At 44.2% G+C, this 25,807-nt stretch overlaps 1 protein-coding gene across 1 annotated transcript in view; it reads right to left on the reverse strand.

Annotated features, from left to right (window-relative positions):
* Window positions 1-23,207, reverse strand: part of Acer2 (alkaline ceramidase 2) — a 39,242-nt gene extending 16,035 nt beyond the window's left edge. Inside the window, exons 1-4 of the mRNA XM_042692954.1 lie at window positions 23,040-23,207; window positions 8,886-9,000; window positions 7,996-8,137; window positions 432-569 (exon numbers count right to left, since the gene is read on the reverse strand). Coding sequence (XP_042548888.1) covers window positions 432-569; window positions 7,996-8,137; window positions 8,886-9,000; window positions 23,040-23,147 — 503 coding nt within the window. The 5' untranslated portion in view covers window positions 23,148-23,207. The remainder of the gene's footprint in view (window positions 1-431; window positions 570-7,995; window positions 8,138-8,885; window positions 9,001-23,039) is intronic.
* Between the last annotated feature and the right edge of the window lie 2,600 nt (window positions 23,208-25,807).

The following is a 25,807-nucleotide window of genomic DNA, read 5'->3' on the forward strand; positions in this document are numbered from 1 at the left end:
AGTCAGCTTGAAGTGAACATTTCCTTATGTAGAGAAATGGATTTTCCTTGACGCTTCTTCCACTCCATGTGAACGCAATGACATCTTCAGGACTTCTCCTTTCTCCTTTTTCTTGTTGCATGGACAAAGAAACTCTCCTTTCTACAGTGCTAAGTCTAGAAGCTTGGTGTTGGGGCTGAGGCGTTCCTGATGAGCCAGTTTTTAATCACTGAGATGTCAGACATGCACTAAAGAGCTGCTGCTCCATCTTCTGGAAACAAATCGTATTTTGAACTAACCCATCAAACCTGTCCCAATGCATCAGGAAGGAATTAACTCTTTCTACACAATAATATGCCTCCTCCAGGCCAGAGGGCAACCCAGGAACATGGAGCTGAGTACTCCCATCTCAAGTCAAAGCCTAAGGAGTAGTCAGGAATAATGGCACCCACCTCTTTAGTTCTGCAATGAGTAGTGCAGTGCAGGGAACCCCCAGGGTCATCAGAGATATGTTGTTGATGGCAGGCTTGACAAATGCCAGGCATGTTGTAACTGCAGACAGGACGCAGACCACTGCCTTGAACCTGCCCCTGAATCAGTGAAAGGAAAAGTACATCCATTAACCAAGGAGTTCCTGCTAGTTTGTCTATTAAGCTTGAGAAGACACTGCCATCCATGTAAGCTGAAAAGAAATTTTGCCCTGAGTATCTAAAATTTTGCCCTAAGGACCTAAAAGTCATTCACACTCACTGGCTCAGTAATTGGACTCCTAGGAATTTATTCTTTGGAAATAATCAGAGATTTCCCAAAGGTTTGGCCATGAAAATGACAAGACTGAAGTTAACCTTTGTATCTGGGGGTGAGAGAGTGAGAATCATTTCTCTGGCTTAGTTCTCTGTATTTCTTTCAGATGGTTCTACATGTTCATTTAAACAAACTTTTTCCATAGAGTCAGGTAGTATTTTAGGTTTTCTGGGCCTTAAGGGTTTCATTCTGCCATTATAGAAGATAAGTTAATGATTAAGCATGTCTATGCCAATAAAATTTGATTTGCAAAAACAGATTCCATTTGGCCCAGGGTACATAGCCTGCCAATCCCTGTTCCACTAGGTGAACATGCGTGACTTTTATTTGAAAAGCAGAGACCATTAATAAACTATAAGGTTTTCAGTTTAACAGAAAAAAAAAGTCCTACATACCAGCACGCAAAATGAAAATTCTTCTAATATATTACTACCTACTAGCAACCTACAAATCTAGCATACACTTAAATTTGTCTTGACAAGGTTTTTTGTTTTTGTTTGTTGTGTTGGTGCTGGGGCTTGAACTCAGAAACTAGGTGCTGTCCTTTAGCTTTTTTGCTCAAGGTTGGCACTCTACCACTTGAGCCACAGCTCTAATTGCCTTTTGGTTAGTCAGGTAGAGATAAGAGTCTCACAGACTTTACTGCTCAGGGTGGCTTCAAACCACGATCCTCAGAGCTCAAATCTCCTGAGTAGCTAGGATTATAGACATGAGCCACTGGGAGCCCAGCTTGACAATTTTCTGACATAATAGATCTTGGAAAAACCACTGACTCTCTCTTCACACCCTGCACAAACTTTTCATCTCAGTGAAGTGTGAGCAGTGCCGACGTGATCCTAGACATATTCGTCTTTCCTCCCAGGAACCCCATTTCCTGATCTATAAAGTGAAAGGTCAGACCACAGCATTTCTAATGCCCCATCCATGGCTGAGACTGAAGAACACATGATTTTCCTGAAGTTCTGTTCTTCCTCATTAGCAGAATTTGCTTTGGCCGTGAGCCCTGGAACAGGTCACAGTTAGGAAGCTAATTTGAATGAAATTCTATTATAAAGAAATCAAAGGGCCTTGAACTTCCAAAATACAAATTTATCTCTTAAATAGGAAAACCATTTATCATCAAGGCACAGGAAATCATTGATCAAGCTGCCAGCTTTCTGAGTGGAATGAACAGGCATTGTGTGTAGTTCTGAACTTTTACCAGAAAGAAAAAGATGTGTGGGGAAAAGTCCAGGCAGCAAATTCTCAGGAGAACCATGTTTTCCTCCTGACCTTGGTCAGCATTCTTCAGCTGGCTACTGGATGAGAAGCTGCCTGTTCCAGCCAAGACTGAGGACCACGGCCCACAGCCATTCTTCATGACCCACAGCTACTCTTTTGCTGGGCACTGGGTGTAAGGTTCTGACACATCAGGACTTTTTGGCCTTTTGGGTGTTTGTTTCTCTTCCATTCTCTCTTCTCTCCTTCTGGGATACTAATTATGTGCATTGCTTAACCTTCTCACTGTGTCCCTTACATTTTTCATGTTTTTGTCTGAACTTCATTCTACTTTCTTCTTTTTTTTTTTTTTTACTTTTTTTTTTTTTTTACTTTCTTCTTTTCTTTTAAAAAGTATTTTAAAATTTTTATATAGGATAAAATATCTCATCAGAAATTTCCAAAGTGCAGCACCATCCTGCCCAGTGGTTTAGAGTTCAGGCCCAGATTAGAAAGACCAATAGAGCAATTAAAACCGCCCAGTTTTACAGGCAGCCAGTGGCTCAAATCTGTAATCCTAGCTACTCAGGAGACTGAGATCTGAGGAATGCCATTCTAAGCCAGGCTAGACAGAAAAGTCTTTGAGACTCTTATCGCCAATTAACCACCAAATAGCCAGAAGCAGAGGTGTGGCTAAGTGGTAGAGTGCTAACCTGTGCAAAAAAAGTTCAGGGAGGGCTGGGAAGCTGGTTACAGTGATAGAGCGTTTGCCTTGCATGCATGAGGCCCTGGGTTCGATTCCTCAGCACCATATAAGCAAAAAGAAAAGAGCCGGAAGTGGTGCTGTGGCTCAAGTGGTAGAGCGCTAGCCTTGAGCTGAAGAGCTGAGGGACAGCACCCAGGCCCAGAGTTCAGGCCCCATGACTGAACCCAAAAAAAGAAAAGTGTTCAGGGACAGCACTCAGGCCTTAAGTTCAAGCCCCAGGACTGACACAGGAGGGGGAAAGATATATGTGTATATGTATGCATGTTTCTTCAAGTAGACAATTGTGTTCAAATCCTTTCCTCACCACTTGGGTAGTTGTGGAACCTATAATAACTCTTCCTAAAACATTACCATGATGGTGTTCTGGTGAGTATTAATGACTTAAGACAGTGCCTAGTACAAGTTATGTGCTAAAAGTCCTTTACTTCCATCTTTCCTATCATAATGAGAATATATACTATTTTAGTAATATCATTGTTATTGGGAGAACCATACTGAGGGATCAGACTGATTACAACTGGTGCTACAATCCCCAAAGCCCCCATATGGATTGCCGAATTATTTAAAGGCACATGCTTTCTTTCAGAACACCAACAACAAATACAACACCCCCCCCACACACACACATATAGATATACATACACACATTGGGTCCAGAGATGTGTTGGAATGTACTGACCCACAAGAACATCCTGTGAACACACTCAGTTCTACAAACAGTAGAAGTAAATAGAGGTCACGTGGCCAAACAGAAAGCCAGCTGCCCAGCATACTCCAGGGTTTCCAGAGGCCCTACATATAATAGAGCTAGAAATTTCTAGGATCCAGGAGTCCTGATAGGGCATTTTTTAAATTGTGGTGACAACATCCCTTCCAGCAGTTTGTGGCCCTATATTCAACTTTCTGGCCCATATATTCTCACTCCAGATCCCTTAGTACCTCCCCCCTTTCCCTGCATTCTCCAAACAAAATCTAGCAACCCTACAGCACAGTCATCACAGTATAATAATAAAACTACTGCTGTTGCTCTCATCAGCTACCCTTTAAAGCAGGAATTTTCTACCCTCTCAAAATCTGTCAAATGTTTGATAATGTCCCTTTACCCTTCTTAAAGGAAAGGGAATATATGGATGATGAAACCTGCCATTGTGACTTCCAGCCAAAGTGCACAAATTTCCCACATGGCCTTTAAAAGCTAGAAATGTCCCTGACAGGTCTCACTATTTAAGCTACCTGTTAAGATCAAAATACGAATTATTCTGAGACGCCAGCCCTTCACAGTCATGGTTCTATGGCATTTGGTCCTGAGGGAGACCTCAATAGTTTAGTGCTACCCTGTTATTTTGTAAATAAGGTTCTAAGGCCCAAAGAGATTAAGATACTGGACCCACATCATCCAGCAAGTGAACTAAAGATATGCAGCTCCTAAGCCGCTCCCTTGCTATTCATGACTCAAAAAAAAAAAAAAATGAAGTGGGAGCCGGGCACTGGTGGGTCACTCCTGTAATCCTAGCAACTCAGGAGAATTGTGATTTGAAGCCAGCCCCACCAAAAAGCTGGAGGTGGAACTGGCTCAAATGGTAGAACACTAGTCTTGGGAGAAAAACAACAACAACAACAAAGCTCAGAGACAGCACTCAGGCCCTGAGTTCAGTTCTAAGCCCTGAGATTTTACCTCTATCTCAAAAAAAGGGCCACTGATACCAACGTGAGCTAAGTGACCACACAGACCACTGGGCTAACAAGTACTTTTCAAGATTATCTCAAACACCCTAAGGTGAGTTGTTGTTGTTTTTAACTTTTCTGCTGGGCATGGCTTCAAAATATCATTCTCCAAGGCTCATGCCTAAAATCCCAGCTACTCAGGAAGCCAGGACGTGGCAGAAAGGTTCCGAAACAAGTTGGAGACCCTGTCTCCAATTATTCAGTAAAATGTCAAGCTGGAGGCATGGCTCCAGTGGTAGAGGGCCAGTTGTGAGCAAGCAAGCTAAGTGAGGTCTTGAGTTCAAGCAAAGAAGAAAGAAGAGGCGGCAAAAGAAGAAGGCAAAGATGAATTTTGACCCAGATCTCCCAGATTTCATAAACAAATAAGTAAAACCCTTACTCCCACTTCTAAGTTCTGAGGGAAGAGTAGCCTCTTCGCTCTCAGCCTAACACATGCCAGGTGCAGGTAAAGGACAGAAGCAACTGCTGGTCATGTTGTAAGTTGGGAGATACTGGGAAAAGGCAAATGGTTTGATTTTCAAGCAGGGTCAAAAAGTCTCTACCTGCAAAACCTCATGGGCTGCCTCCTCTTTCCACCTGTACCCTGAACTCACCAGCCTGCTGCTGAAGCTGAGCAAAGAAACCAAAGAATAAGACTAGAAGCTGGAGACTGTCTAAAGCAACCTGGCTACATTTTAAAGCACACACTTTCTGGAACAAAATGCATACAGTAAGTATATGCAAGGCCCTGGGTTCAATTCTTAGTACCACAAAAAAAAAAAAAAGTAAAGCAAACTTTCTCTGTAAAAAAGAAGCATCAGCAGGATGGAGAAGAACATACTTGCTTTCGTTTTCTTCTTTTTTTTTCTTTTCTCTGTGTGTGTGTGTGTGTGTGTGTGTATGCACTTGAACTCAAGGTCTTGAACTCTGGTTTATTTTGCTTACTTGCCCACTGCTGGCACTGCCACTGGAGCCACATTTAAATGCTAGAGTCTCACAGACTTTCCTACTTGGGCCAGCTTCAAACAGCGAATCTTAGTTCTCAGCCTTCTAAGCAGCTAAGATTGCAGGCTTGAGCCACAGGCATGAGCCACAAGAGCTCAACATCATTTTTTTTATGAATATCTTTCTTGAGGGAACTCCTAATTGCTAAATGACAAAACTAATTCAAATCCCGCTTCCCAGGAGAAAGTTTATATACCTATTCCATTTAAAGTATGCTTTCTCCTTACCTCAATAAAAAAGAGATTTCTTCATCTTAAAAATTAAATTGTTAAAAGAAATCAGATGGAAGATAAAAGTGGAAGCTCTTCACTATACCGCAACTCAAAACAGGCAGGGACAGGACAGTGGTGTGCTCATCCTCCTGAACACATACACAAGCATATTTTGAGGTTAGAGCATTCGTGTGTGTGTGTGTGTGTGTGTGTGTGTGTGTGTGTGTGTGTGTGTGTGTGTGTGTGTGTGTGTGTGCGCGCGCGCACATGCCAGTACTGGAGCTTGAACTCAGGACCTCATGCTCTTACTTGGCTTTTTGTTTTTACCCAAGGCTGGTGCTCTACCACTTAGGCCATATCTCTACTTTCAATTTCTTGCTGGTTAACTGGAGTCCCTCAGACTTTCCTGCCTGAGCTGAACTCAAATCATAATCCTTAGATCTTAACCTCCTAAGTAGCTAGAATTACAGGTGTCAGTCAACAGCACCCTGCTTGGGTCATTCATTCTAAACAGGAAATCACTTTTTTTTTTTTTTGTCAGTCATGGGGCCTTAACTCTGGGCCTGGGTGCTGTTCTTCAGCTCTTCAGTTCAAGGCTAGCACTCTATCATTGAGCCACAGTTCCACTTCCAGTTTTTTCTGCTTATGTGGTGCTGAGGAATTTAACCCAGGGCCTCAGGCATGTAAGGCAAGCACTCTACCACTGAGCCACCTTCCCAGTCCCTGTATGTTCATTTTTATTAGATATCATAAACATTTTAATTTCCTCCCTTCCATGACCCAAAAGTAGTTCAACAGTTGTTCAGTCTATATGTGTTACAGGATTTTCTTTGGTGGCTTTTGGTGTTGGGTTTTAATTTTATTCTCTTGTGGTCTAAGAGAATACAGAGAATAAATTCAATGTTTCTGAATTCCTGCCTGGGTTGGCTTTGAACCATGATCCTCAGATCTCAGCCTCCTGAGTAGCAAGGATTACAGACGTGAGTCACCGGCACCTGGCTTCCATGTGCTTTCTACACCAGGTGTTTTTCAGATACTCTTCCACCTCAGGTGCCTCCAAAAAGCCTTCGTCTTTTTCATTTTGGTTTGCAGTATATGTGTGTGAGTGTGAGAGTGTGTATGTGAATTCCTGGGAACTGGATTCAGGGCCTCACACTTGCTTAGGAAGTGCTCCAACACTTGAGTCCTTCCTGAAGTCCAGCCTTAGTCTTTAATAGCTATGTAGCTGCTATTCCTTTTCAAAATTGAAGGAAAAAAAAACCATTATGAATTCTTTTCCTGGGATCTCTTCCCTGGGCTGGCACAGCTTGCTTCATTGTACCCATATTTTTAGACTATTTATCAATATTCTGTATATAACTTGACAAAACAGAGTGTCCTGCAGAGAACTATGCAGATGGTGTGTTCTGAGCACATTCCTCATCTGAATTAGGTTGACTTCCCCTGTACCTTCAGACAGCAACAAACCTCACACAGTAATTAGGAGGACTTCTGTGGCCTAACTACATCAGCATGATGTCATGGCAACACCCTGTCTACTCATACTCCAACATGAGAGTATTTCTCTGTTGGTGCTCTACTACCAAATTAGGGGAAATTCATGAGAGGCAGAAATGTTGCCACTTTGTTTACAGCTGTATCTCAGTGTTTCGAAAAAATACTGTCCAAAATAAGTGTTCAAAAACACTATAATCCTAGCATGCAAGATACTAAAAATGCATCTTTTCCTGAATTCTGATTTCTAGCTGGAGATTGTGTGTGTGTGTGTGCATGCGTGTACAAATAGAAGTATGTATGTGTATATACATATATATATATATATGAGTGCATGTGTATTGTGTATGTTGATCATATGTAAAACAATGATACAAATCTTAAATCTTATCCTATGACTTCAAGAATAAGATAATCAGACTTTCTACTTCCATATGTATAAAACTGGTGAAATTAGGTGACACTCAAGGAAACATTTAGGCAGGAAATCAAAGGTCTTTAAACTACTGCCCAGATATGTCTCTCCCAATGAGTCTTTCCACACTTGTTCATAAATGAACAAGTCAGCTATTTTTTTGCCCCTACCATTACATATATGCTTTCCCAAATATTACTTAAGTTTCCTCTTTTATCTCTCAGTTTGATTATACTGTCAGATCATTAAAAAATCAGTGGACATTAAGCAAATATATTAAACAAGTTATTAAACAAGTTTATTCATTAAGTAAGTTCATCACTAGGTGGAACTTAATTGTGTGCTGTTTTCCTTGGTGCTAAGTTATCTTGGGGACTGCACCTAGTAGTAATTGTAAAAGCATTTAAGCATGAGCTTACCTGTCATTCCGAAAGATCTTTGGTAGATACCTTCTGGGGAACCACATGGCCAGAGCACACATCAGAACCCAAAGTATTGCAAGTTCATCAAGCATCTGACCCAAGAAACTAAGGGTTGCATGGAAGTAGACGGATCCAATTCCTAGAATCGATTACAATTAAAAACAAAACATAAAAAAACAGTCAGCCCAGAAGCACTAACTCACAAATTCAACACATTGCTTAAAGAGACTTTACTAGCTGCTATCAGAAATCACTAGATCACTCTCTCTTTGAAAAAAAAGAAACTTTAGAAAGAAACTCACACCACCCAGCCTGCAGGCTTCAAAACTAGAAAGGGAATTTTAGTTAGGGCCTGGTATTAGCCTATCAAATTTAAGTAATCCCACAGTAAAAACACTCTGGCTCTATCCACTGAGCTTTCATGAGAACAGGCAGTAAATAAAAGTCAACATTATCTCACTGTTAAGAATTCCTGAACAGCCTGGAAGAGGAAATGGAAATTACACAAATATTTCACTGAACAATGAGGGACCAAATATCTAATTTTTTTTTTCATTTAAGCCCATTAGAAACCACATCTTATCAGAGTTCAATTGTTTCACATGACTTTCTTTGGAAGCTTCCAGAAAGCTGCCCTGGCACAGCACCAATACTGTCAGTCCCCCAAATCAGTCTGCAATGCAGTTATGTGATAGTTCCAGGCAGACTTGTTATCAAGCCTGAGTTGAAAAGACTCTTTTTGGTGTCCATCAGGGGGGCAATTGCTAAGACGTCAGAGTGACTTTGGTTTACAAAACACTATGTCCAAAGAGACAGGAAGCCTGTGGAATCCCATTTCCTCCCTTTCAGTCTCCCCCCCACCCCCCCGCCCCCCGCCTCGCACTTACCCACTACAACTAAGAGAGTCCATATCAAGTAGATGCCACTGTTGAAGCACGTTGCATATTGACGAAACAAGCACATACAGATAGGAGGTAAAATGAAAAACAAGACGTTGCTGATCTGCAGAGAAACAAAGGGAAATGAAAGGTGACTATTAAGTAAAAGGTCATAACACAGAGGCTTGTTCCAAATGTGTACTTTGCAAACTGGGATGGATGCGGTCATACATCTTGTTTAAGCTTGGGCACTTTTAACATTGCAGATACACAGCCAGGAAAACTTAAAACTTCTTTAATGACCATATGGAGGAGTCCTGGTTGCCTCTGGACAACAGGAATAGCTAGAAACAATGCAAACACAGCCAGTTATAGCAACATGTTACACTCAAAAACCCTTCCTTCAATCTCTACCACTTAGGGGGGAAATTACAAACAGTGCTATCTATGAAAAGTATGCAGGCCCTACTCCTGACTCAAAGTAACATTAAGTTTTGCTTTTTCTGCACAGATTAATTATGAAGCATTCTCAATTATTCTCATTTCCATTGTAAAAGATGATGCCTAGCCAGACACAGCTCTTGGAAGGACTTTCACAGACCAACTACATGTCTACAACATTAGCTACTAAGAAGTCTGAGGTCTGAGGATCATGGTTCAAAGCCAACCAGGGCAGGAAAGTCCATGAGATTCTTACTTCCACTTAACTAGCAAAAAGCCAAAAGTGGAGCTGTGGTTCAAATGGTAGGGCACTGACCTTGAGTGAAAAAGTTAAGAGATAATATCCAGGCCCTGAGCTCAAGTCCCAGAATTCACACACACACACACACACAAACACATACAAGATGATGCCTAATCCCTGAGCAGTATCTGGGGCCTGCAATCCTAGCTACTTGAAAGGTGAAGATCGAGGGATCATGGCTCAAGCTAGCCTAGACAAAAACATTCACAGGATTCCATATAAAGGGGAAAAAAAAAAGATTTTAACTCAACCAATAAGAGCCAGATGCAGTAGCTTGTGCCTTTACTCCCAACTCTACAGAAAAGCACAAATAGGAAGTTTATGGTCCAGGTTGGCCTGAGAATAAGGCAAGACTCTATCTCAAAAAGGGGAAGCAGTGGGGCTGGGAAGGTGGCTCAGTGATAGAGCGCTTGCCTTGCATGCATGAGGCCCTGGGTTCGATTCCTCAGCACCACATAAGCAGTAAAAGTTTAAAAAAAAAAAAGTGGGGGGCTGGGAAGGTGGCTCAGTGGTAGAGCGCTTGTCTTGCATGCATGAGGCCCTGGGTTCGATTCCTCAGCACCACATAAGCAAAAAGAAAAAAGCCAGAAGTGGCGCTGTGGCTCAAGTGGTAGAGCGCTAGCCTTGAGCTGAAGAGCTGAGGGACAGCACCCAGACCCAGAGTTCAGGTCCCATGACCAGACCCCCCCCCCAAAAAAAAAAGATAATACATTTGCTGGGTGCTGGTGGCTCACGTCTGTAATCCTAGCTACTCAGGAGGCTGAGATCTGAGGATCGCGGTTCAAAGCCAGCCTGGGCAAGAGAGACCGTGAGACTCCTATCTCCAATAAACCACCAGAAAACCAGAAGTGGCGCTGTAGCTCAAGTGGTAGAGTGCTAGCCTTGAGCTGAAGAGCTGAGGGACAGTGCCCAGGCCCAGAGTTCAAGCCCCACAACCAGACCAAAAAAAAAGTGGCTCTGCGGCTCAAGTGGTAAAGCACTTGTCTTGAGCTGAAGAGCTGGAGGATAGCGCCCAGGCTCAGAGATCAGGCTCCACGACTGACAAAAAAAAAAAAAAGGGGGTGGGAGCAGGGGCTAGCAGAGTGACTCGGGTAGAGCACCTGCTTAGCAAGCACACAGGCCCCAGATCAAACCCTAGTGCCACCCCCTAAAAATGAGGCCTATGCAAAATAATGGCCATTGGGAAAAAATGGGTAGAAAAAAAAAAACAAGAACAATATTTTCTAGCACTCGAAAATTTTCTGCCGTCAAAGCAAATCTTTGCTCATCAGCTTTTCCCTCCTAATTAAAACCCTTTTTTCTCAGCTTTAAAATGAGATTATCCTATAATCCTAACTAATCAGGAGACTGAGATCTGAGGACTGTAGTTCAAAGCCAGCCCAGGAAGAAAAGTTTCCGTGAGACTCTTATCTCTAATTAACCACCCCAAAAAACTGGAAATGGAGCTGTGGTCCAAAGTAGTGGAGAGCTGGGGCTGGGAAGGTGGCTCAGCGGTAGAGGGCTTGCCTTGCATGCATGAGGCCATGGGTTCAATTCCTCAGCACCACATAAGCAAAAAAAAAAAAAGCCAGAAGTGGTGCTGTGGCTCAAGTGGTAGAGTGCTAGCCTTGAGCTGAAGAACTGAGGGACAGCACCCAGGCCCAGAGTTCAGGCCCCATGACTGGAGCCAAAAAAAAAAAAAAAAAAAAAAGGACAAAGTTGTAGAGCTAACCTTGAGCAGAAGAGCTCAAGGACAGTGCCCAGGCCTGAGTTCAAGCCCCAGGACTGACCAAAGACAAAAAAGAGATCATATCATTCACCTTGCCAATTTAATATAGATTAATAATTAATAATGTCTGTCTTCACAGGACATTTGGCTTTTGTAAGTTTAATGATACGTCTTATGTCTTAATGCAATATACTCAAATTACTGTTGTTTGAACACTATTAAAATATTAAATATTAAAATATCATTGGTCAGGCAAAGTGGCATGTACTTAATATACCCATCATGTGGGAGGTTCAAATAGAAAGTGTGAGAATCAAGGCCAGCCTGGGCACATAGAAAATAAACAAAAATTAAACAGTGTCAATAAAATATTTTACAAAAAGAAAAAAATTAAATATTTTACTTTTTCTGTTCATACCAAAGCTCTGAAGTCTAGAGCTTATTTCACATGTACATCATATCTTAGTTTAAGCTAGCCACAATTTCCTGTGTTCAAAAGACACATGTGACCAGAGATAGCCATATTGGAAACTATGACTAGATTTTTTTGCTTATTTGGGTTTGGAGGCTTTTGTTGTTGTTGTTGTTGTTGTTGTTGTTACAGAGTCTCCCTAGATTGGCCATACTGGCCTTAAGGATCCTCCGGCCTCAACCTCCTGAGTGCTAGAAGTACAGGCATGTACCATTATGCCCAGCTTAAAACTAACCATTTCTTTTCTTTTTTGTCAGTTGTGGGGCTTGAACTCTGGGCCTGGGTGCTGTCCCTCAGCTCTTCAGCTCAAGGCTAAGCGCTCTACCACTTGAGCCACAGTGCCACTTCCAGCTTTTTCTGCTTATGTGGTGCTGAGGAATTGAACCCAGGGCCTCATGCATGCAAGGCAAGCACTCTACCACTGAGCCACCTTACTAGCCCAAGACAGATTTTTTGAAAGAAAAAGACAAGCTACTGGGGAAGCTGAGATCTGAGGATGGTGGTTCAAAGCCAGCCCCAGCAGGAAAGTCCCTGAGACTCTTATATCCAATTAATCACAGAAAAAGCCAGCAGTGGAGCTGTGGCTCAAGTGGTAGAGGGCTAACTTTAAGCAAAAAAGCAGCTCAGGGACAACACCCAGGCCCTGAGTTCAAGCCCCAGCGTGGCACCACACATACACAAAAAAATAAGTATTTTATTTGCCTTACAATGAACATACCAACACACTACATAACACATAGGATAATCAGTAATTTAAAAAGGATTTGGTTTCAACCATTTGGTTTCAGAGGGGCTGGGAAGGTGGCTCAGTGATAGAGTGCTTGCTTTGCATGCATGAGGCCCTGGGTTCAATTCCTCAGCACCACATAAGCAGAAAAAACCAGAAGTGGAGCTGTGGCTCAAGTGGTGAGCACTAGCCTTGAGCTGAGGAGCTGAGGGACAGCACCCAGGCCCAGAGTTCAGGCCCCACAACTGACAAAAAAATATATATATATATATTCAGAGAAGACTGGCTAGTTATGCTATATCTAGAACCAAAATACAGCCATCTTCTCTTCAGCAGGAGTTGCTCCCAGGGTCTGTGGATTGAGATCCGCTACCCTGCTTTGGGGAGCAGGGAAGGATGTGCAAAGACCAACAGATAACCCTTACCTTGTGAGGCACTTGTTAAAAGACACCTTGGAGCTGGTGTCAGTGGCTCATGCCTGTAATCCTAGCTACTCAGTAGGCTGAGATCTGAGGATCACAATTCAGAGCCAGCCCGGGTAGGAAAGTCTGTGAGACTCTTATCTTCAATTAACCACCAGAAAACTGGAAGTGATGCTGTGGCTCAAGTGGTAAAGTGCCTGCCTTGAGCTGAAGAGCTGAGGGACAGCACATAGGCCCAGAGTTCAGGCCCGACCAACAACAACAACAACAAAAAAAGACACCTTGCCACTAACATGGATGGTCTGTGGCAAAGCATCTGAAGGACACTTGTCACCCTTGATGAAGAGATTGAAGCATTCACTTGGTTAAGAAAAACCCTGCACTGAACCACATCACAATACTTACATTTACTGCTGAAATTAGTGTTCTACATAATCAGCTTAAATAAAGAAAACTTAAAATTTGATATGCCATTGTGAACACACATTCAACTTTGGATTCAATCATCAAGACAGTAGGGATATTTTTGGGGGGGAGTCTGGTCATGTACCTGAACTCTGGGCCTGGGCTCTTCACCTCAAGGCTCTACCACTTGAGCCACAGTACCACTTCTGGCTTTTTTTTTCTGCTTATGTGGTGCTGAGGAATTGAACCCAGGGCCTCATGCACACAAGGCAAGCGCTCTACCACTGAGCCACCTTCTCAGCCCTGACAGTTGGGATATTTAACTCTCAAAGAACATTCATTCACACAATGTCCCATATTAAAATGGCTGTACAGTTAGAATTCCAGCAACTACCATGGTACTTATTAGCTGATAGGAAGTTTCACAATCTAAAGATCAGAAAAGCAAGATTTCAGCATTGTCTTTATAAAGATAATACTGTTCAATTACTGAAAATAATAAGGGATCATATGCTTTTTTCAATAATCAGTTCTAGCAGGATACAGTGGCTCACATCTGTAAGGCAAAGATCAAGAGGATCACAATTCAAGGCCAACCCAGACTAATAGTTAGCAACATCACCATCCTACTAAATAAACTGGATGTTATGGTGACTACTAACGTGGAAGGTAAAACTAGGAGGATTGTGTTATGAGGCCAGCCTAGGTTAATATATATACACATATATACATATATATATATATATATATATATATATATGAGATCCTACCCATAAAGTAACAAAGCAAGAGAGTTAAGAGTGGTAGAGCACCTGTCTAGCAAATCCCAGTACCAATACACATGTGCACGCACACAGACAAACACACACACACACACACACACACACACACACACACAAAGTCAGTCCTATGATTTTCCAGATATCTAGCCCAAATCTCAAGCTTTATGATCCAGGTGCCTTGTTTTCAAGCTTCATCAGCAGTTTATGGAAAGGTGAGAGAAATTGGGCCAAGGGAACCATCAGGAAGAGAGTGATAAAGGGAATGAGGTTGATTGAAATATATTTGTTTTTATGTGTGGATATATCAAATGAAATTTCTCCCCATTATAAAAGTAATTAAGCTGTTTTAAACACAAGAGAAAGCCATATGATCTTGCTTAACCTTGTCAACCTTTTTTTTTTTTTTTGGGTCCGGTCATGGGGCCTAAACTCTGGGCCTGGGCGCTGTCCCTCAGCTCTTCAGCCCAAGGCTAGCACTCTACCACTTGAGCCACAGCGCCACTTCTGGCTTTTCTTATGTGGTGCTGAGGAATCGAACCCAGGGCCTCGAGCATGCAAGGCAAGTGCTCTACCACTGAGCCACATTCCCAGCCCCAACCTTGTCAACCTTTAGAAATGCTTTACTCTGCACAAAGATGTATTTTCTGGAGCTGGTGGCATAGAGAAATGAGCTTGTTTATTTCCAAGAGAAGCATGAGCTGGTCATTTTTCAGCTGTTTTGAAAGAGCTTGCAGACTTGAAGCAAGCATTCATCTCTCTGTGACAAAACATTAGGTGATGAATTAAGTTATGGGAGCTTTCAGTGGCCCCTCTCCTCTAATACAGAGAGAGAACAGAACACCATAGACATGTTCCATCCATATCAGATGATCTCATTTTCATGACCTCCCGCCCTCACATTTCATACCCAATATCAGATGGTGAGAAAAACTAACTTAAGGAAGTCCAAGTTTTTCTATTTTGGCTTTCTCCTCAGTCAGGCTTGTCCTGACTTTCCTATGAGGTTCACATTCACATCAACATACACTTTCAAAATATAAGGCAGCCATATTTCTTTCTCTTCGCATCCTCTTTCTTTTTTGGGGGGGGTCCGGTCGTGGGCCTGAACTCTGGGCCTGGGCGCTGTCCCCTCAGCTCTTCAGCTCAAGGCTAGCACTCTACCACTTGAACCACAGCACCACTTTTCTGCTTATGTGGTGCTGGGGAATCGAACCCAGGGCCTCAGGCATGCAAGGCAAGCGCTCTACCACTGAGCCACCTTCCCAGCTCTCGTCCTCTTCCAAAGACATCATTGATTTCCTTCTCACTGATGTAAGATTCCCAAACTTCACAAAATACATCTAGCTTTTCCTCAGCAACTTTACCATATCAGCTCAATGTCGATATTTCAGCCACAGAAATTACCTAAAAGCTAGTCACCTGAATGTCTCTTTGCCTGTATACAGGTTATTTCAAGATGGTCCATCTCAGACACACATCACAACCATCAGCAGGCATATTCAGCCAAAGCTTCTCAATTCCCTTCTATGCCAGTGAGTATTAATGCTTTTAGGACCACCTGACTGGTATGATATTTTAATGGCTCTGCTGCCAGCTGCACCTAACTACTATGTAGTTATTTCTTGAGTTCACTGAGACTATGATTGATTTTTCAAAACAAGTAGTTTCTAGTTCTCCAGCAACTCTGGAGCTGAACTGTAAGAACTAGAAAGGGCTAAGAGATTGGAAGGCCATATCTCAACAGCACTCAGAAGACTGAGAGCTGGACTGCAAAGATCAAATAGTCAAGGCAAGACCGAGGTATAAGTTACTACCCTAAGCGTGTTTAAGTTAGAGCTGTTTGGACCTGGAAATGAGATGAATGTCTGTGTTACAGTTAAAATATTTACTGCTCCCCTCTGTTCCCTAATGACAAAGGAGTCAATTATCACTATGTATACAAGCTATACCTCATGTTAATGGCTGCAACAACCACAAGATAGATTGATACCCTAGTTTCTGCACATACCTGTAGTCAACTCCCCTGTGCTGAACTAAATAAATAAGCTTGTTAACAGGAGCTCAGGGTTCAGAAGCCAGTGAGCACTGGATCCCTTTGTACCCCCTTTCCTCTCCTCTACTTTCTCAGTTTTTTTGTCCCCAGAATCCTGTCATGCTGTCTTTGGTTGTGATTAAAAGCAATGATTTTAGTTTTCTTGTTTTAAGCCCTGTTTCATTCTTGCCTAAGTTGACAGTTCCAAGAGGCATTCTCTGTGCTCATGGCTGCTGTAGGCAGAAGCAGAAGTCCTCCACATTCTCCCAGGTGGCTTCCAATGCAATGGAAAGGTTCTGATGAGACCAAAAAATAAGGATACTCCTGAAGACCTTCAATTTTCATACTGAATTCTGGTTTAAAAAAATACTGGTAGATTAAGTAACAGTCCAGCCTTTGGTTCACGATCAGTCACTGCTTCAGTTAAACACTCTGTTTTCATGGGCTGATTTGCAGTTGGCATGACTGAGACATCTTAGGAGCTCTGAAAAGTATCACTGCACCTCTGATAAAACTGTTCCAGCTGCTGCCATTCTTGTCTTTTTAGTTTTGAATTTCAAATCATTTCACCTATCTCCAGTTACCTGTGCAATCTCCACCATTCTGTTTCAAAACTGAATATTTGGACAACCTCTACAAAGCTATTCATTCTTTCTAGTCCTTTCACAGTTGCATTTTCTTGTTGTTGTCTACTCCATGACTACTTAGTCTGCCAGCAACAACACCCTTGTCACTGAAGAAAGAAGTGGTGTGGTCTTTGTAACTCCCATGGTGTCTATGAAAACCATGATCTAGCCATCAGATTCTGGGTGATGCCATGCCTACAGGGTGGAGAGAAACAGCCTTGGCCTCTTCTAGCCTGCTCTCCATACAACTGAGTGCTCCTAGATTGCTTTTTAATTAAAAAGAAGCCATAAGTTCAAACCATGTAATTATTTCCTTTGCAAGTTCCTCACACTGTGCATTCTTTGGCAGCACTTGCTCCAAACAGTCTAAAGAATACACTGCAATCTCATCATTCTGCCTCTGAATGAGAGAGGCAGTTGGCATGCCTGAGACATCTTAGGAGCTCTGAGAAGTATCATTGCACTTTTGCCAAAACTGCTCTAGCTGCTGCCATTCTTGCCTTTTCGGTTTTGACTTTCAAATTATTTCACCTATCTCCATCCACCTGTGCAATCTCCCCCATTCTGTTTCCCAGAGAGAGCAAATACTGAAATAAAAACACTGGAAATTTGCTGTAGGCTCAGCAGCTAACGACTGACCCAGGCAAAGTGAACTGTGCATCTGAATCATACATCCATCCCTAACACTCCACTCCACTGACTCACTGTCCTGGGTGCCTAGGACTTCAGGTTCCTAATGCGTGATATTTTCAGGGCTTTCTGCTTGTTTATGTTTCGTGTGCATTCGTTGTATACTGGGCAGAGGGGGAGCCTTTGTGACATTTCCTCAATTGTAAACAATGCATCCTAATCAAACTCACCCCCCTTATCACTCTCCCATCCCGTGACACTTCCTTAAGACAACTGAGGCAGGTTTCTATGTTCTATTTTCATACACACAAATAAACTACATCCATTAGAATTGTCTTTGGGGACTTTTGGTTTTAAAATCATAAAAGTCTCTTGGGCCGCTACAGTCTACCTAGCAAGCATGAGGCCCTCAACCTTCCTAGTTCCACAATTGAAAAAAAAAAATTAGAGCCGGACGCCAGTGGCTCACGCCTGTAATCCTAACTACTCAGGAGGCTAAGATCTGAGGATCGAGGTTCAAAGCCAGACCCGGCAGGAAAGTCTGTGAGACTCTTATCTCCAATTAACCACCAGAAAACCGGAAGTGGGACTGCGGCTCAAGTGGTAGAGCACTAGCCTTGAGCTGAAGAGCACAGGGACAGCACCCAAGCCCAGAGTTTCAGCCCTGAGACCTAACGAAAAAAAAAAAAATCAGTAAAAATCTTAAGCAAAGCCCCTTCTTACAACCCCCACTCCACACCCCAGGGCCCAAGTACCCTACCCCATATAGGTACTAACACCATGCTTAACCACCTGCACACAGTCACTACCCATGACTACTTCTAGATCTCTATGACAGATACACAGTAGTAAATGTTTAGACAGATAGATTCTACCCTGCAGATAATGGGACACATGCTTTGGCAATATGCGCTCTACTTGGTTAGGTACAGAGTAGGAGGTAAGAGATCATGGCTTGGTTTTAGGTATTTTCCTTCACAATCTCTTTAACACCAGATCATTTCCTCCTGAGTCACTATAAAGAACTAGAGTCTCTCTCCCCCAAACGTAAGTCCAGTAGCTGAAGGGAAATTGTACTTTTCTCCAAAATTGTCTTGGTCTATGTCATTGGGACCTTAAAGCTTCAAACACTAACAAGGAATTCAGTCCAAACATACCTCTATGTCAACAAAACAGTACAGAATGTGCACAAGCGGAGGGAAAGGATGGGTTCTTGGAAGAGAACGATGGACTTGGCCTGAAGCAAACATGATGACAGAGTGGACACGATAGCCGAACACTATCAGTGGGAATGAAATCAGTTGCCATTTAGCAACAATTATCATCATTTAAAGGGAATGTTCTCCTTAACATAGCCAATTCCCCACCCAGAATTAGTACTTGTAAAAATATACCCGATGCATGCTCGAGAATATTCAAGCATCACTTTTCCATAAACCACAATGAAAACAATAAACAGAAGGCTGAGGGCCAGGGGCTCAGGCCTGTAAGCCTAGCTACTCCCAACTCAGAAGGTTGAGATTTGAGGAATGAGGTCCAAAACCAGTCCGGGCAGGAAAGTCTGTGAGATACTTACCACCAACTAGCCAAAAAGAGAGAAAGAGAGACAGAGATAGAGAGAGACACAGAGAGAGAGAGAGAGAGAGAGAGAGAGAGAGAGAGAGAGAGAGAGAGAGGAAGAAAGAAAGAAAGAAAGAAAGAAAGAAAGAAAGAAAGAAAGAAAGAAAGAAAGAAAGAAAGAAAGAAAGAAAGAAAGATAGAAAGAGAAAAGGAAGGAAGAAACGGGAGGGGAAGAAGAGGGGAAGGGAAGGGAAGGGGAGGAGAGGGGAGGGGAGGAAAGGGGAGGGGAGGGAAGAATGAAGAAAGCCAGAGTGGATGGCAGTGGTGCTGTGGCCCAAGTGGTAGAGCACTAGCTAGCCTTGAGCTTTAGAGCTATGGGACAGCACCCAGGCCCAGAGTTCAAGCCCCACAACCGACAAAAAAAATAAAAAATAAATAAAAAAAGAAAGAAAGCCGGAGTGGAGCTATGGCTCAAGTGGCAGAATGCCCAAGCCTTGAGTTCAAGCACTAGGACCAGCACAAAAAGAAAAGATATAAATAAGATAAACAGAAGTTACCCTAAATGTTCACCAATAATAATTGACTGTTAAATTATAAATGAATACAGTAGAGACACTGTAAAGGGAATGGCAACTTTACATAAGCTAACAAGGAACTATGCAATACAGATTGAGTGGGGGAAAAAAACAAGTTACAGAATGATTATCGTCATGTAGTCTCAACTGAGTTAAAAAAAAAGTGTATGCAATATGCGTACCTATTTTACATGTATACATAAATATGTGTACTTTTTCCATGTCTATGTCTACAAAGAAGAGAAGGTATCTATTAATTTGTAACTTCCACACTCAGAATCATGTTCCATGATTATAGTATTGCTTTTGTATCAAACAATAACAAACTAAACAAACTTTCTCCTTATCATTAGTCTTATTCTGTGGATAAAATGGTCCCAACATAGCAGTTTAAGTGAAGGAATAACTGAATAGTTATTAAGTACATATGCCATGCCAAATAAATAAGTATAAGGTACTAAGAATGGCACTAGATCTTCAAGAGAACTACCTTGGGAAAGTCAAAGTACCAAGTTCTAACTCCAGCTGTGTCATTTTCTTGACCTAAGCAAATTAAACGAAACAGACCTCAGTTTTCTCCTCTATCAAATTAATATAATAAATATCACCTATTGCCCAGGATGGGAATAAAGTATCTAGCTGAGTCTCACCACACAGCACACAATAAATGGTAGCTTTAGTGAATAAAGTTGTCCCAGTGATATGCCCTAGTCTTCTGATTTAACATCATCAATTCTTTTAACTTTTTTTCCTTAGAATTGGACTGACTGTTATAATTATAATATACATTATTAAACCTACTACCTTATTATTATAAAGACTTAATTTGGGGCTATAATTATGACCAAGTAATAGTTTGCTGGTTTCCCCAATATGAGATAGGTCAGTTCTGTCCTACAATAAACATCCGAAATAGAGACATAGGAGCAGAAAACAGGAATTAAGTTTTGGCTAAATTCTTTGGACCCAGACACAACAGCTAGGCAATCACCTACTCTGAGATCTTAAGCCCTCCAAATTGCCAGAGGAAATGTTGTGGTTTACAAGTATTCCAAAGACTTGCCTGGTGGACTAACTGGACTAATCAGCCAGACACTGCAATTTGTAACTGAAGATCAACAGTTCATTAAAAAAAAAAAAAAAGACTTTTGCACTTGATACATAATAGCTCCAATGGGACTAGATTAAAAATATAGACAAGCATCCAGACACACATCCATAATCCCAACTACTCAATAAGCTGAGTCAGGTGGATCCTGAGTTTGAGGCCAGTCTAGGCAATAATGCAAGACCTTCCTCTCAAAAAATGAAGCCAACATTCAGGCAGGCTCACAACAGCTAACCATTAGTTTTTCAGACCCTAAATAACAGGCCTCAGACTTAACAGATAATTATGTTGGGTGTAAGGACTGGGGGCATGGCTCAAGGCTCAAGGGGAGTGCCTGCCTAGCAAGCATTAGGGCCTCGAGTTCAAACCCCAGTACCACCACACAAGAAAGAAAGAGAGAGAGGGGGGGGGGAGGGAGGGAGGGAGGGAGGGAGGAAGAGGGCTGGGAAGGTGGCTCAGTGGTAGAGTGCTTGCCTTGCATGCATGAGGCCCTGGGTTCGATTCCTCAGCACCACATAAGCAAAAAAAGAAAAAAGCTGGAAGTGGTGCTGTGGCTTAAGTGGTAGAGTGCTAGCCTTGAGCTGAAGAGCTGAGGGACAGCACCCAGGCCCAGAGTTCAGGCCCCATGACCGGACCCCCCCCCCTCCCAGAAAAAGAGACAGAGAGAAAAAGAGACAGAAAGAAAGAGAGACAGAAAGGAAGGAAAGAAGGAGGGAAGGAAAGAAGGAGGGAAGGAAAGAAGGAGGGAGGGAAGGAAGGAAGGAAGGAAGGAAGGAAGGAAGGAAGGAAGGAAGGAAGGAAGGAAGGAAGGAAGGAAGGAAGGAAGGAAGGAAGGAAAAGATCTTTTCACAAACTTGTTTCTTCTATAAGTCTGGTGGAACCCTTAGCATTATTCATGCTACTCCCCACTTAGAAACAGACATTCAATTTTCCCTGCTGTCTCTCTTTCCTTGAAGTGCCCAGGCCTGCTCTAGCCCATCCTGATGGCACCTGTCTACTGTACCGGGTTGTGTAATGGGGAATGTGTGGCCATTTCCGCTACCTCAATCTTTCCCAGTATTTCTGGATCTCAGAGGGCCTGGTGTTGGACAACAAACCTGATCATAAAAGGAGGGAGGGGGGCATTTCAGCACTGAGAAGAAGGGAAATGAAGATTTCTGGATTGTGGCACCAATCTACCAGAATGTGGGCAGTATGATAGCTCTCCCCCTCAAAGTCCAATTCTCACAAGAATACAAAGACCAGCAATTTCTTGAGGTAACAGACACCTAAGTCCTGCCAGAGGCATTTTCCCCAACAAATCCAAAGGGGAAAAAAATCCTAAACAACAACTTCAAATTCACAATGACTCAACCCACCAGTTCCTGTTTGTTTGTGTCTGAGCAGTGAAAAGATAAACCAGAGAAATGACTCTTTACAATTAGGTACCAGAGTCCCGTGGGCAGCACGCCTGGTGAGGGAAGCATTTCCTCTCCTTGGGACATCTTTTCCCTCCCACCCTGAAGTGTCCGGATTCTGCAGGGAGAAGTTTCGGCTTGCCCTTATCTAGGGACTTTACACACACACATTATCAGTCTCACACACTCCTTTTATCCCCAGATTTTCAGAACCAGCAAGACCAGGCCTGAGTGACTTGAATTTGGGGATTGACCCAGTGGATACAAAGCATGACAGAGACAGAAAGAGAGAGGGTGGGGGAGAGAGACAGAGAAGAGGGAAGGGAAGAATTCGAAAAATAAAAGAAAGCGAGAGAGATACAGAGACAGAGAGACAGAGACAGACAGACTGACTGACTGACTGACTGACTGACAGCAATTAACCTGATTCCGGACCACGGTGGCCAGGTCTGGGGGCGGGCGAGCCAGCGGGCTGGGCGCGGGTCCAGCCGCGACTTCCCCTTCGCCCGAGCTCCCAAGCAGGGATTCAGGGCACCAACGCACAATGCGACCCAAGTGCGTCACGCCCCGGGGATGGCGGGGGGGGGGGGGGGGGACGCGAGCTGTCGGGGACCGGTTCACCATTCCACCTGACCCCCAAACTGGAAGAAGGGACTGCCGTGAACCCCTTACCCCGGGACCGTGGGAACCCGCAGCAAACAATGGAGCCACCAGCAGGAAAGGAGCGGGGAAAGAGGAGCCCAAGCGTGGGGCACCGGGAGCGGGAGGACAGCCCGGGCGGGGAACTGGCCGGAGCGCGCAGCAGAGCGGGCGTGGAGCCCGGGCTGCGATCGCGGAGCGCCGCTGCCCCAGAGCGCTCGCGGCGACCCACGTCCGGGCGCGCGGGGCGCGCGGGGCGCGCGGGCCGAGGGCTCCCTCCCCGCCAGCCCGCCTGCCAGCCCGGCTCCCGAGGCTCCCGCGGCCCCCGCGCCCCGCACCGTGTTGTAGAACTCGGCGATGGCCGGCACGATGGTGTAGTTGTCCTCGCACCAGTCCACTTCCGAGCTGCCAGCCCGCAGCTGGTCCCACCAGTGCGGGGCGCCCATGGCCGCCCAGGGGCATTGGAGCCGCCGCCCCCGCCGCCGAGGACAGCTCAGCGTGGCTGCTCGGAGGCAAAACTGCCGCGGCCTCGGCTTTATTGCAGTTCGGGGCGGCCGCCGGATGTGGCACCTCCCCCGCCGCCGGCCGCCCCGCGCTCAGCTCCGCCCCCTGGACGTGACCCGCTTGCAGACCCCTCCCCAGGCCCCGCCCACTGCCGGCTTCGGCCACGCCTACCACGAGGGCGGGACGCACGTGGGAGAAGGGGTGTGGGAGTGGAGGGGGTCTGCTGGAGGGGGGCGGGGCTCCTGGGCCCGTCCAACCCACCGCGCGCGTCCGCGCTCAGACCCGCAGGAGCCCCGGGCTGTGTGAAGAGCTGCAGCGCCCTGCCTGGAAGCCTCACAGAAACCCACCGGGTCCTTTGGACTCCGGGGGAATCCGCACCGCTGTGGATGACTGATGACGCGGGAAGTGCCCTCGGTCCCCCGCAGCCGGGGGGAGCCTGCTCCCAAGACCCGCTATCTCGCCGGAGCCGAGGCCTGGCGACCCACTCCCTCCCGGGTAAAGCCCTGGTGCCGAGCTGAGGGCCTCAACCATACAGCCACCGGAGGAGGGAGCGTGGTAGGCACGCCTCGGTCACCCAAGAGATGGACGATGACAAAAGCAACAGGACGCGCCTGCTCCCCTGGAAGAACATCAGTGCGTCAGTGTTCCCAGCCCCGATCTGGAGGTGGACTCTGTGAGAACCGCCCCCCCACCCCCCAGTAAGAAAAGTAGCAGGGCTAGAAAACAAATCCAGGCAGGATGACCTAAACTCTGTTCCCAACAGCTTTGCTATGTAGCCCAAGCTAGCCTTGATCCTTCCAGGTGCTGGGATTACAGCAGTACACCACCTCCCCTCCAATTCTAAGGGCAGGAAACACCATTTTATGTGCCAGTGATTCTCAAAGTATGATTCACTCTTTCAAATAGTGAATAAGGTCAAAACTCCTTTCCTGTTAACATTGTCTACTTACTATTTACTTACTCCTTTCCCTGGAGGCTTCTGCATCATGTGTGACATGACACCCATCATGTGATTCTTTTTTTTTGGGGGGGGGGGTCTGGTCATGGGGCCTGAACTCTGTGCCTGGGTTGTCCCTCAGCTCTTCAGCTCAAGGCTAGCACTCTACCACTTGAGCCACAGCGCCACTTCCGGCTTTTTTTTTCTGCTTATGTGGTGCTGAGGAATCAAACCTAGGGCCTCATGCATGCAAGGCAAGCGCGCTACCACAGAGCCACCTTCCCAGCCCCTGTTTGTGATTCTTGATGTTAAAAGTCGCAACTTAAATATCTAGTATGATAGAAATTTAGTATGATAAACAAGTTATTTAGGGTCCTCAGTAAAATTAAAGAGTAGAAAATAGAATCCAAGAGTGGTAACACATACTGACAATACTAGCATGCAGGAGGGACTTAGCAAGATTTGAGTTTGGGGCTAGCCTAGGCTAAATAACAAGACTGTGTCACAAAATATCTTTTTTTAAGTGTAAGGGGAGACATCAGTCCAAGCAGATTGGGAGCCAATGTTAAAAAGAAAACTAAGTGCAACGCTGGGGGATCTCATCACTAGCTACTCAGGGGGCTGAGATCTAGGGATTGTGGTTCAAAGCCATCCCTGGCAGGAATGGCCTTGAGACTCTTATTTCCAATTACCCACCACAAAACCAGAAGTGGAGCTGTGGCTCAAAGTGTTAGAGCGCTAGCCTTGAGCAAAAAGAGCTCAGGGACAGTGCCCAGGCCCTGAATTCAAGCCCCATGACTGCCACCACCACCAACAACAAAAACTATCCCTCATTCAACTCTTTGTAATATGTTTCATCATGCAGAATTTTAAAATATTGACTGATTTTAGATTTAAACATATACTTGTTATATCACTCTTGTGTATATACAGAAAGAAAAACATAAGCAAAAAATGTATTAACGAATTCCCATGAATCCTGTTCTTTTTTCTTTTTTTTTTTTTGCCAATCCTGGAGCTTGAACTCAGGGCCTGACCACTGTCCCTGAGCTTCTTTTTACTCAAAGCTAGCACTCTACCCTTGAGCCACAACACCACTTCTGGCTTTTTCTGTTTATGTGGTTTGAGGAATCGAACCCAGGACTTTGTGCATGCTAAGCAAGCACTCTACTGCTAAGCCACATTTCCAGCCCTCCCATGAATTCTTCACATTCACATTTGGGTTCTGTGTACTTCAGAAACACTTCCAGCTTGTGGCTGTTGATAGCCAGGTTCCACACATATATCTTCTATGTCCTAGTTACTATCGGCTGAAAAGTCAAGTTTCAAAATTGGCTCATATTTCTATTAAGAATATTCAATAATTCCAACAAATACATGTACTCTTTACCTGACTTATGTACACCTCTGTATAGCACCTTTATAATAACAACAAGAAATATTCCAGTGGGGCTGGGAAGGTGGCTCAGTGGTAGAGCGCTTGCCTTGCATGCATGAGGCCCTGGGTTCGATTCCTCAGCACCACATAAGCAAAGAAAAAAAAAGCCAGAAGTGGCGCTGTGGCTCAAGTGGTAGAGCACTAGCCTTGAGCTGAAGAGCTGAGGGACAGTGCCCAGGCCCAGAGTTCAGGCCCCACAACCGGACCAAAAAAAAAAAAAAATATTC

This window comes from Dipodomys spectabilis, unplaced genomic scaffold, assembly GCF_019054845.1.
Source record: "Dipodomys spectabilis isolate Male_0828 unplaced genomic scaffold, ASM1905484v1 ptg000158l, whole genome shotgun sequence".
In the NCBI taxonomy this organism is placed as follows: domain Eukaryota; kingdom Metazoa; phylum Chordata; class Mammalia; order Rodentia; family Heteromyidae; genus Dipodomys; species Dipodomys spectabilis.